The sequence below is a fragment of the Zingiber officinale genome, chromosome 4B (genome assembly GCF_018446385.1).
Source record: "Zingiber officinale cultivar Zhangliang chromosome 4B, Zo_v1.1, whole genome shotgun sequence".
NCBI classification, from domain to species: domain Eukaryota; kingdom Viridiplantae; phylum Streptophyta; class Magnoliopsida; order Zingiberales; family Zingiberaceae; genus Zingiber; species Zingiber officinale.
The window spans coordinates 95,198,881-95,210,212 of NC_055993.1; the positions used below are offsets into that span (position 1 = coordinate 95,198,881).

At 39.6% G+C, this 11,332-nt stretch overlaps 3 protein-coding genes across 3 annotated transcripts; all 3 read right to left on the reverse strand.

Annotated features, from left to right (window-relative positions):
• Nucleotides 1-858: 858 nt before the first annotated feature.
• Nucleotides 859-3,612, reverse strand: LOC121975592 (probable monogalactosyldiacylglycerol synthase 3, chloroplastic). Its single transcript, XM_042527332.1, has 8 exons — nt 2,996-3,612; nt 2,647-2,819; nt 2,241-2,402; nt 1,992-2,133; nt 1,693-1,917; nt 1,542-1,604; nt 1,367-1,441; nt 859-1,238 (listed from the first exon to the last, which is right to left on the reverse strand). The coding sequence occupies exons 1-8, from the start codon at nt 3,338-3,340 to the stop codon at nt 945-947; spliced, it is 1,479 nt and encodes a 492-aa protein (XP_042383266.1). The 5' UTR covers nt 3,341-3,612; the 3' UTR covers nt 859-944.
• Nucleotides 3,613-3,726: 114 nt separating this feature from the next.
• On the reverse strand, nt 3,727-7,456 carry LOC121975590 (protein NUCLEAR FUSION DEFECTIVE 4-like). Its single transcript, XM_042527330.1, has 3 exons — nt 7,024-7,456; nt 4,404-5,302; nt 3,727-4,305 (listed from the first exon to the last, which is right to left on the reverse strand). The coding sequence occupies exons 1-3, from the start codon at nt 7,348-7,350 to the stop codon at nt 3,834-3,836; spliced, it is 1,698 nt and encodes a 565-aa protein (XP_042383264.1). The 5' UTR covers nt 7,351-7,456; the 3' UTR covers nt 3,727-3,833.
• A 185-nt stretch (nt 7,457-7,641) lies between these two features.
• On the reverse strand, nt 7,642-10,919 carry LOC121975591 (sucrose-phosphatase 2-like). Its single transcript, XM_042527331.1, has 9 exons — nt 10,606-10,919; nt 9,808-9,872; nt 9,421-9,720; nt 9,215-9,316; nt 8,903-9,097; nt 8,503-8,793; nt 8,239-8,425; nt 8,069-8,115; nt 7,642-7,986 (listed from the first exon to the last, which is right to left on the reverse strand). Exons 1-9 carry the CDS (start codon nt 10,892-10,894, stop codon nt 7,888-7,890), a joined length of 1,575 nt encoding a protein of 524 aa, XP_042383265.1. The 5' UTR covers nt 10,895-10,919; the 3' UTR covers nt 7,642-7,887.
• Between the last annotated feature and the right edge of the window lie 413 nt (nt 10,920-11,332).

Below are 11,332 nucleotides of genomic sequence, written 5' to 3' on the forward strand. Positions count from 1 at the left end.
GATGTTGCACCAAGAGAGTTTATGTATACGAGAAAAGTCCAAGAATGCTCCATTATATTTTTGAGAATCACGAAGGGCGCCCTTTTTAATTAAAAGGGCCTCCTTTTATTCAATCCTTGTTGTTATTATTATTTTAAACTTAATTCATTGTTGTTATTATTATTTTAAACTTAAATCCTGAATTAATTGAGCGCGTTGTAGCTGTTATAATTTTATAACTATTATATAAATATTATAGTAATTATGGGTTTATAGGTATTACAATATATATTTAACATGTTAAAAAATATTTATATTATAACCGTTATGATTTTATAGTTACTATACATATTGTTACATCTATAATTTTGCAGCTGCGACTATTATAACATATATTTAATCTCTTCAAAAATATTCATATTGTAATGACTGATTAAATATACACTATAAAAAAATGGAACGAGTTACTTTTGATTAAAAAGTAAAATGGGATGCCCATTTATATATAATTAAAACTTTTAAAGTTATTTACATGGTAAAATATAGAAAAAGTCAAACATATATAATAAGTATAATACTAGGAATGGATCTGTTATGATTCGCTAAGATCGCCGTTAATTAATAATTGAAATCCAAATCTCGAACCAGTTGTATATATTTTCCTAAATCATACTCGAGTGTTAGTTGATATATCATTTTCCATCAACACCAGAGAATTTATTGTCTTAGCACAAGTTGCAATAATTTAATGCGGTCAATATATAGTTGTGAAAGTATGAGCATTATGCTTGACTGAGATCGGGTATTTATTTTAATACACAAGAAAATTAGATGGTTAGAGACGAACTGTTACACCAAAGTGAATGTGAGGACTTAAGATTAATCTATTTGGATAAATGCTGAATTGCAAGGCCAAAGAATATCAACAATGGTTTTACAGAAACATAGAATATAAAATGCAAGTATTAGATTGTAGAATCGATCAATGGAGTAGTAGTATTCCTCGATTGAAAGAAAGAGGAAGTCAGGCAATGGGATATTTGTGATAAAGAACCTCGCTGTTCGGTGAGCTCATGAATGTCCCTGACTATGTTGAAAACAGCATCTGGTTGTGCCAGTTTCAGTGCATTTTCAGACATTTTCTTCAGCACATCTGATTCAGGGCCGAACCAGCGAGCAACGAGGCTGGCGGTTTGCTTTGAGCTCTTTGAGAATACGCCAGCACCGTTGTCGACGACATAAGGGATATTTCCAACCTCCTGCATTAAAGAAAAATAGTAGTTTTAGGATCCTAATATGAGTCAGTATTCAGTAATCAGTTTAGCCATTTGGTATTCTATCTGTCATTTGAAATGTGTAAATTTCTACTATTTATGGGCAAACAAACTTGTCCAGGGATGAAGTCATTCAAGATTATAGGAAGTCCCCTTATCAAAGCCTCAGCGATCGTTCCCGGTCCAGCCTGATGGGGCAAACAAGAACAAAAATTAGCACCAGAAACAAGAAAAAGTTGATAGAAAATCATGGATGAAAAATGTAAATAGCTAAGAATAGTTCCATGCCTTTGTTATAATGCAATCACAAGCTCCCATATATCTCTCCATTCCAGTTACAAACCCCATGATCTATCATAATCAAACAATATCATCTTATGATTTGAAACAAAAAAAAGAACATGATATGAAATCATATTGAATGTTTAATGCCTGATACCTTCACTGGGATCTTCCATGGAAGCTCCTGGAGTGTTTCACTAAGAGTTTTGTTTCGGCCACAAATGACAAGAAGTTGCCCAATTGGTTTTCCATTCTCCTTGTCGAATAGTGATTCACCAAGGGCCTTTGCAGTCTTTTTCACTGGCCCCATTCCTTCACCTCCTCCAATCAGTAAGACAGCAGGGAGATCAGGATCCATCTCAAGTTCTTTTCTCAATTCATCCTATCAGGAAACAAAAGGAACTTGAATTCCTAATGCAGAAGACTAAGCAGATATGCTAAGCTCTCGTGACAAACCTTGACGAGAACAGCACGACAAAAGGAAGGTCTGATGGGCAAACCAGACACATGGATTTGAGAAGGCTGTAGGCCATCTAATGCTGCTCTCTTTGCTACTTCCTCAGAGGGGCAGTAGCATCTATTGACATCAGAGTGGAACCTGATCAAACCGATAGAGTTCTTCAGTCAAATTTAACTTCATAAAAATATACAAAATTAAGATGCAAAATAGATGTAGAAAACAAACAGTGGTTAAGCTTCACACACCATGTAGGGTGGCAAGTGTTGAGATCGGTGATGACGGTAACAAAAGCAACTTTATTTTGAAGGTTTTGCCATTTCAGAACCAACAAAGGAATGTGCTGCATGAGGGGGTGAACGCTGATTATGATATCGGGCTTGTACTTCTTCAGACCGGCTTCCACTTTCCTTCAGTCATCAAGCACCAAAATCAATAATGATTATGGAAATTGTTCACCGACTTGGAATTATCAGCTAAGGAAGCAAGGACTTGTAGTTGCAAAATCTATATCTTTAGCTTATGAATCAAGAGCATAAGTAAGATTACGATACACAATCAGTGAGCAACATGAAAATACGAAAAGTTTATAGGAATGCAGTTCTATGCCAGCAGTAGAATTGATGTTGAGAAGGATAAAGAAGAGCTCCATACTTGGTGTAGAATGATGCAATGGCAGCTAGATAGATGTTATGGATCCAACGAGGCGAGGTTCCGTGAAAGGCCATCCTCCAGAGCTGCACATGCTTCACCATAAATTTGTAGGAACTCTCCATGTTATTCAAAGGCCAACCTGCATGTTCCATGAACAAATCCTTCACAAAAACCTGCACATTGAGATAAGCAACAACAAGTTACAATTCCAGCTCCTATAGCATTGATGCTATGAAATGAAACCGGAGGAAACAAGGATCACCAGAGGAAACAATAATCAACAATTTGCACAACAAAAAGGAAACCACAGAAATCCGCAATGCATGAAGAACAACAGGGAAAGGCCGACCTTGTACTCGTCGCCGAACTCAATGCGGAAGGCGTCGCGGATTGCTTCGGCGGAAGCGCGATGGCCACCGCCGGTGTCGCTCATGAGGATGAGCACGTTCTTGGTGCGATCGGCCCCTATCTGGGCCATCTCCATGGTGCCATCGTCCTCCTCCCAGAACATGGTCTCGTCATCGCCGCCCAAGACGACCGCCCTGGAGACGCGACGATCGCCGTCGAAGGAGAAGTTCTTGCTCCGCTTGCGCTTCAGCTGCTTCCTCTCCTGCAGCTCGGCACGGTGGGCCCGCATTTTCTCCATCACTACCTCCCGGATCGACTTCCGTGGCGTCACCACCGAACCCTCCATGGATTCCGTCGCTTATGCCGATGTCCAGCGGTGGAACAAGGACAGGGCAATTAGTCGGCGGCGCCACCGCCGAGAGATTGGCCAAATGAACAAGGGGACGAGGCGAGGGATAGCACGAGAGGAACGGGATTGTTTATAGGCAGCATGGTAGAGAGGAGCGATGGCGGAGCTGGCACAGCGAAGGCCAGTGCCTATTTTCCGCCATGGAAAGGAAGAGAACGAGGAGAAGGCGGAGAAGGTAGCAGCCAACTAGCCATAGATTCTGGGAATAATTCCTCAGATTTCCAACATCATTTCTAAGTTATTAATTCCACAAAAAATCCATTTACATAATTACAATTATATATTCACTACTTCCAATATTTGATCGAATGCCACAAAATCTATATCAGAAACATTTTATAATTTCATGAAACAAACTGTAAATCCTCAAGAACAACATATTTCATACGGGTCTAATACACCATAAAAATAGTTTCGAAACAGAGTACACTCAATGCAGTGAATTCTGCGGCAGCCTGAAGGATCCACTGGCATAAAGCATCTGGTATACGGGTCTTATTCTCACTGATAGAATTATACTTAACAAGGTTCCTAAACCGCATACCCCTGCGAGAAACAGGAATGTTAATCTGAAGCAGTTGGGCCCCAAGCAAGTGCTTGAAGTCGGGTCTTGCTTTGCGGCTTCGGTATCGTATACGTATCCGGCGAGAAGACCCGAGAAGAAGAATGCCCCCAGGGGATTTCCTAGCAGCATGAAGTTGTAGAATAGGCCGAATTGCTTTAGGCCAAAGAGCTCGGAAACGGTTGGCACCATGACTGAAAACTGAACCCCATAACAGAAACCAAGCATGGCAGTTGAAGCATAAAGGGTGCCGTTGATAGCTGAAGCATAGAGAAGGTAGGCTACAACCATGACCACTTGGGTACATGCCATCCAGATTGGCCTAGGAAGCATTCTTGATCTGCAAAAAGAAAAGGAAAAAATTGAAAGAAAAAAGCTTAAGATATGGAAATATGGTGGAGTGATAAGGCGACCGCGTAAAGAAGAAACCTGTACTACCTGACAAAGTGCTCGGATACTGCACCAGCGCTGATACGGCCAACAAAGTTGCAAAAGCTGAAGAGGCATAGCAATATGGTCGTGTCATCAAGACCATAAGAAACTCCAATTTGAGCTAGATTATTGAGCACCGTAACACCTGAGCCAACGCCGAGAAAGTATGCCAAAAATAGAAGCCAAAAATCAGCTTTAACTAATGCTTCATGAAACTCAAAATCGTCCCCCCTCTTGGGTCTTCTCTTCTTTTTAACTGCGCCTTCTCCTTCAGCTAAAAGCATGTCAACATCTGAAGCATCATCATTCTCCTGAGCATTCCCCAAATTGTTTGATGATGATGTTGCTAGCAATGGTTCTTTTTTTTCTGAGCCTTCCTCGGTTAATTGATTTGAAGTACTACCAGTGTCGCTAGCAACATTGTTCTTGCGTTTTGTTGGAAAGATCGTCATCTTTATTGGGATGGCAAGGGGGGCCAAGAGAAAGATGATCATTATACCAAACAAAATGTAGATAACACTATCAGTTAATGGGAGGAAATCAACCAAAATTGTGTAGGCAAGAAGATAGAGACCCAAAACTATGCTTGAAATTTGGGTAAACATAAAATGGCATTGTTCCAATGAGTCCTCTTCCAAGGATGGCATGCAAGGCCTAACGAAATACATCATTGCAAGGCTTACGATGGGCAATCCAAGAGTAAGAAACACTAACAACTTTGTTGACGAGCTGTGGAGTACACCAGTGTACAATCCAGTGTATACTGCAGCACTAAGCCCAACATAACCCTTGAGAATGCCAGCAACAGTACCTCTACTGAGAGGGAAGTTTCGCATATTGGTGACCAGAACACCTGTGCCAAACCAGGCACTGCTATTGGTACCAATGCATATTGCTATCCATAACTGGAGGGTAAAATGAAGTATTAGTTCTACATAGAGTCCAATAAAATGGCATGTATAGAAATCTTTTCAAACTAAATGATACTAATTACATGCAAAATCATGACTATCACAAATTTAATGAGCTAAGTTAGAGTTGGCTACTTGATAGTCTCCTTAATGTGTTCCTCGAGAAGAACGAACTCCATACTACAATAAGTCATATCGAATTAGATAAACAATAATCGTTGATGGTATTGTGCTTACAGTGTTGTATAAAGGGACATTAACTCCAAATTAAGGTTGGATTATCATCAAAATATAGGAAAGAGAGACCCAAAAAAGATAGGAAACAGACTCTTTCCAGCTGCATTTATGACTTCTACTTTTCAAAACATTGTATATTGCATAAAAAGTGGCAATGAATCTCCCACTTACTGGACAACACAAAATCCTTTTCATTTTCCTACAACTTGCTGTTTACTAATCAAAAGGCAATAAAAGTTAGAAGTTTCATGGAAAAATCAGTGAGATTGGAAAACAAGTTAACAAAAATTTTAATCTCTCTGTAACTTGAACTTCACCTATAAAAGGTCAGTCAGGAAAGCAACATGGGATGCCACATATAGGTGTAGTTGTGGCACTCTAGGATAATCCCTCATCTCAATCTGTTGGCTTTGCATTAGTTTGTAAGGCCTAGATGAGACTACAAGTACTGAATAAACCATGTATTCAAAACAAACATTATCTGGATTATTTGGGGTGGCCCAATCCACTATTACTAACTTGGTCTATCATTTTAGTAATGTATTTCTGAGGTTAAGGGCCAGACTCTTAATATCTTAGGATCCTACCAATGGTTTGGAGTAGAACTAGCAGTCCAATGATTGGTAACAAACCCCTACAAGCATATCAGTGGTGGTGGATTTATTGTGACTTCAACTGCTGCCTAGTAGATCACTTTTTTTTCCATAGGTATTTGTTGTAAGTTGCTAGACTATAGAAGTTAGTCTAATAGCTAAATCTGCCAAGAGATCGTTTTGGTTTAAGGCCTATAACAGTCTACTGACTTTTGTATGGACTTTATTTCAGAGTCATGAGGTTCAACCCTACCTGGTGAATGAATATAGTGTAATTCTGTAATCAGAATGGGTTGTGCTAATGCCAACTAGATCAATATCAATAAATAACTTCCAATTATTACACGAAAAAAGAATTCTTTAAGATAACATTGTTCCACTAGTGGACTGTCTCACTTGAACATGAGATACAGAGAAGAAAATATTATTAAGATTTATTTAGTGACTCCAACCTTTCCCCAAATCCAGGTCCAGGTTTCTAGGAGACATTTTTAAATAGTTAGAGTTGAACGAAGCATCACAAAATATTGTTTAATGGCCTTCCCGTGTTTTGTCCAACAAAGCAAGCTGCCTACTTTTCTCGTTTCTTTGCAGATCTGGAAAAGAGATAATATTCATCCTATTTCCATTTTGGAGAGGAGTGATGATGAACATTCATTGATCTAGAGAGAAAAATCAATTTTCTTACTGTCAATCATTTTCTAACCTGCATAAAACCAAAAAATTGGATAGGCAGCTATGCAAGCTTAAGCTAGATTGGAGACTAACAAGATGATGCAATCAATTATTGATCGATCGCATCAAATTAAAATGAACCGTCAATCCGCCCCAAATCATTCAAAATCAAGCATTTTCCAGATCTGTTTTGAAAGAAGGGCGACGAACCAGCCAGTAGGGAAGGCCGGTGACGGTAAGGCTGACGGCAGACCACAGGGTTCCGAAGCCGAGGAAGCAGCAAGCGGCGCCGACGAGGAGGACGAACCAGGGAGGGAGGCGATTGCAGATGACACCGGCGACGAGACCGAAGTTCTCGCCAGTGTCGTTGGCGACACCGAGCATGGTGAGCTGCTGCTGGTTGTAGCCCATGGCCTTCTTGAGGGCGTGGGAGTAGAGGGGGAAGGTGTAGGCCGTCCCCGCCGCCACCTGCACCCAGACCGCCGCCGCGAGTCCCACCCACGGCGGTCGGCTCCCGGCCTTCACTGCTCCGGCCATCGCACCCCCTCGTCTCTCTCTCTCTCTCCTCTCTGTTGCTTAGTTGCGAACGACAGTGGCCTGCTGGCTTGTGCTTGTGCGGCTTTTGGACAACACGAAGGAAGCTTGTGGCTATTTTCTACTGATTATTTCAGCTATATTTTATGTTTTAAAGAAAAAAAAAGTAGCTTAAAAAAATCCTCAAACACTCGTAAAAATTAATTTAAAATAAAAATAAAAAATTCTAATAATGACTTTTGACTACATTAATTGCCTCCATTGGAAGAATAGCCCACTTACTAACCACATTAATTAACTTAAACACCTGTTGGAAGATTAACTAATGGCGGATTTGCGAATACAAAACAAATCCAAATACGAAACCGCAACGTTTTGTCGTACTGACTCATTCTGACAGTTAAAAAAATTACATTAAACTGTGGCAACTGCCAACGACGCATCTGACTTTTTGTAAGTAAAGCTTCTTTATACGAACAATTTCTTCAGCAAAAAAAAAAAAAAAGACAGAATATTTTCTGAGAACAATCGAACGGAGGCTTAGAAGAACCAGGCTGTTTGATCGCTTGCGGCATACCCATCCATCCACGTCTGATGTACATGAACCAAAGACGGTCCCGGTGAAGTCTCAGCCTCATCCTGGAAAAGCAACATCACTCACTTTAAAACTGAATTTTACTCAAAAGATCTTTCTTTTTTTTTTTCAGTCTGTATTATTTACCTTCAGATTAAGAAGAACCGTCGTCAAGCAACACTGTCGCCCTGCGTCTGCAGAATCGACATGGAGATTTAATAGAAAATTCAGAGAATGGTTTAGTAACCTGAATCCTTCAAACACTGTGAACTTAGCTCATGCATAAAATATTATGGTATTAAACACTGTGAACTTACCTGATAGCTCCCATTTATCGAATTTCACTAGCCAGGCATCTGAGCTGATCTGAGAAAAAGAAACTCTATCTAACCACACTCTGAAACGCTTTCCTCCCTTATCGCCATAACAAGAAATGACTGCATCTATTCGCTCTCTAAGTGAGCACTGAACACCAGAAGGAAGAACAATGATTCCATTTGGATGCTGTCAAATGAAATATGTTAAGGAAGTTAAGGTTTACGAGCCATTGAGAAATGTTTCAATTTCAGTATCACTCTTACGCTGATACTCCTCATATATTGTATAGTAAAATCAGAGTTTTCTACTTCAGCTCGACGCCATCGTTCATAAATCAAGTAGAATTTGACAACCACTTGCGAAGGGTGGAAGCTCTCGGTCTTCCAACGAGACAAGTCCATGACATCCCTTGGAGATGTCTTAGGACCCAGCCCAAAATGCCCTATAGCCTGAATAATACCTGACGCACACCTTTCGCTTGCGTGGATGATCTTGGGGTAATCTTTAGAGTTATGTGCGTACCACTGCAGTAGTTCATCATGGGCATTGCTGACCTGAAATTACACAGGTGAAAAACAATACAATTCCCAGGAAACTATTTATCGATTAGTGCTAAAAAGGAGAACAAAGGGAAGAATTATCAAGACCTATGAAGCTACATACCACCACGCCATGGACTTCTGGAACGGTGAATAAATCGGTATCATTTCCAGAGTCACCACAAACAAGAGTATCAATCGGTAGCTTTCCATTTTTCTTCAACTTGTCATGCAAATATTGAAGTGCTTCCCCTTTCCCAGCACCCAAGGGTAATACGTCAATGCATTTGCCGCCACTATAGATAACTTTAGTTTCTAGCTGAGCAAGCACAAAACAGGAAATATATCAACAAACTACTAGATTTCAAAAAGGATTTACCTAAAACACTAGGAAAGAGCATATTGCAACCCATCATTCAGACACAAACACTCTTACCCCACGATTTGCCAACCTTTCAGAAAGGCACTTCACCACTTCCTCCGCATGATCATTTCGTACAAAGTAGCTCACTTTGTGTGGTCTCTGATCTACTGCTTGCTGCATCAACACCAAACAGACATTGAAGCCCACAAATCAAATGTGTGATTATAACTTACAATCGTTATTTGGTCTAAGAAAAGGAGATTGGAATCGTTGGATACCTGAGATATAAGTTGAGGGAATTTAGTTGTTTCCTCCATGACAATATCGAGGTTCCATTTATGGTTCAAGTAATGCTCCCAAGCATCATCAGGCACCATGGATTCACCATAAAATATCTCTGTGCCCACAGATAGAATAGTTACATCTGGAGTTAACAACGGTTTCTTGGTTTTGAGCTTCTGGTACGTAGCAGGTGATCTCCCAGTTGAGAAAATCAACAAAGAATTGTGACGATATTCTGATTCCCATAGTGCATTGAACCTAAGCAGTGAGAGATCCTCTGGATCATCATGATCAACCTATGAAGAAAATGCCAAATTCTTCGCATAAAAACAATAACTATGATTGTAGAAATTACTAAATTGAACAAACTGAAGCTACCGCACCATTGTACAATCTAGATCAGAGACAATCATGAGATGGGCCTGGCCATCGAGGTGATCCATTGTACCTGATATTAAAAGGTTTGAGAACCCAAATAAAATTGTATGATCCAGCACAAGTCTACTCTGGTACAAGCCACTCTAATAGAGAACTAACAATATGAATCTGTCTTGCTCGTTCTATTGCTGCAATTGCAATGGAAATATCTTCTAGCCTTTTTCACATATACAAAATATATAATTAGAAAATAGGGAATACAAATGAACAGTTGGTGCGGAGACAGCAAGCTTCGAGATAACTAAGATGGAGAGAATCCCAAAAACAACACTTCGAATTGGAAAAATTCAGTGGATACTAAAATACAAATACTTATTTTTTTACAGAAAAATGGTCGTTCAAGTACAATAAATCTGGATTGTTCATCATTTATTAAAATTTATTTTTTTAAAAATGAAATATTTATATATATTTGTGTATAACTTGACAAAGGGATCAGCTGCAAGCAGAGTTGCTAATACAGTGTCAAATTCACAAGCACCTAGAATGCAAAATAAAGCAGGCACCACAAGTTAGAATCTCCACAAATGCGCATGTCAAAATTTGAAGGGAAAAATTCGTCGTTTTTGAAACACAAAACAACATGAATCCAAAAGTAGGCTCTTTACTCGTCAGATGACAAAAAACAAACAAAAAAAATATATTCGGAACGAAGATAAAAGGGAAAACATGCAGTTGCAGGACGAACCAGATCGAGGAGAAAAGGACAGATAGAACAAAAAGAGAGATGAAAAGACAATTACCAGAGAAAAGCTTCGATCTTTGGTGTCGATTGCCACTTCCCGTTGCAGGAGGTTTGAGAACAAATCTTGAAGAAACTCCAAGGAGGCGACGAGGTGCGGATGCCGTGGTGAAATAAGGGAAGTGGAAAGAGGAGGAGAAGAATCGGCTCAGTCCAATTCGGTTGGCGATTCTTCGTCGACACTGAGAAAACGGAGCGACGCAAGGAATAAAAGAGAAGTATTTATACATGGCGTTTCTCAATTTTCCAAAAGAAGTGGCAATTTGCAACGTGCTCCTAGTATCATCCATGGATATGAAAAGAGGTACAAATATTATGTCCTTTGTATGTGATATGAAATATTATGGACAGATCTGGATATGAATACTCAAAGTTAAGATAACATGACATTCAAAATCAATGGGAGGTGACAGATAGTATGTCATTTTCCACATAACTTTATTTTTCGTCCAGCGCTAAGACTTTTAGAATGAGGATGACCGACTCAGTAGTCAATCAGACCTAGGAGACCAAGTGCTCCACTCCTATATTAAGACATTGATTATATATCTTACAATTCAATAACCAATTGAGTTTAAGGGATGACCTACCACAAATTTGGTCGGCCGTATGTCCAACCGGGGTGAGGGGACTATTGGAGCGAAATTCGCGTATTATGTTTCTACACAATTATGTGCAGTAGAAGTTTAAATTTTATTTTATGATTTAATAATTAAATCAAAAGAGTG

Coding starts and splice junctions, on each gene's coding strand:
- LOC121975592 (XM_042527332.1), bottom strand. CDS start 3,340: ATGGAGGGTTCGGTGGTGACGCCACGGAAGTCGATCCGGGAGGTAGTG. Junction 2,403..2,646: donor ATTGCATCATTCTACACCAA/GTATGGAGCTCT, acceptor TGATGACTGAAG/GAAAGTGGAAGCCGGTCTGA. Junction 1,918..1,991: donor GTCGTGCTGTTCTCGTCAAG/GTTTGTCACGAG, acceptor GTTTCCTGATAG/GATGAATTGAGAAAAGAACT.
- LOC121975590 (XM_042527330.1), bottom strand. CDS start 7,350: ATGGCCGGAGCAGTGAAGGCCGGGAGCCGACCGCCGTGGGTGGGACTC. Junction 5,303..7,023: donor CCGGCCTTCCCTACTGGCTG/GTTCGTCGCCCT, acceptor TTTACCCTCCAG/TTATGGATAGCAATATGCAT. Junction 4,306..4,403: donor GTATCCGAGCACTTTGTCAG/GTAGTACAGGTT, acceptor TTCTTTTTGCAG/ATCAAGAATGCTTCCTAGGC.
- LOC121975591 (XM_042527331.1), bottom strand. CDS start 10,894: ATGGATGATACTAGGAGCACGTTGCAAATTGCCACTTCTTTTGGAAAA. Junction 9,721..9,807: donor CTGATCTAGATTGTACAATG/GTGCGGTAGCTT, acceptor TTTTCTTCATAG/GTTGATCATGATGATCCAGA. Junction 7,987..8,068: donor CGGTTCTTCTTAATCTGAAG/GTAAATAATACA, acceptor TTGCTTTTCCAG/GATGAGGCTGAGACTTCACC.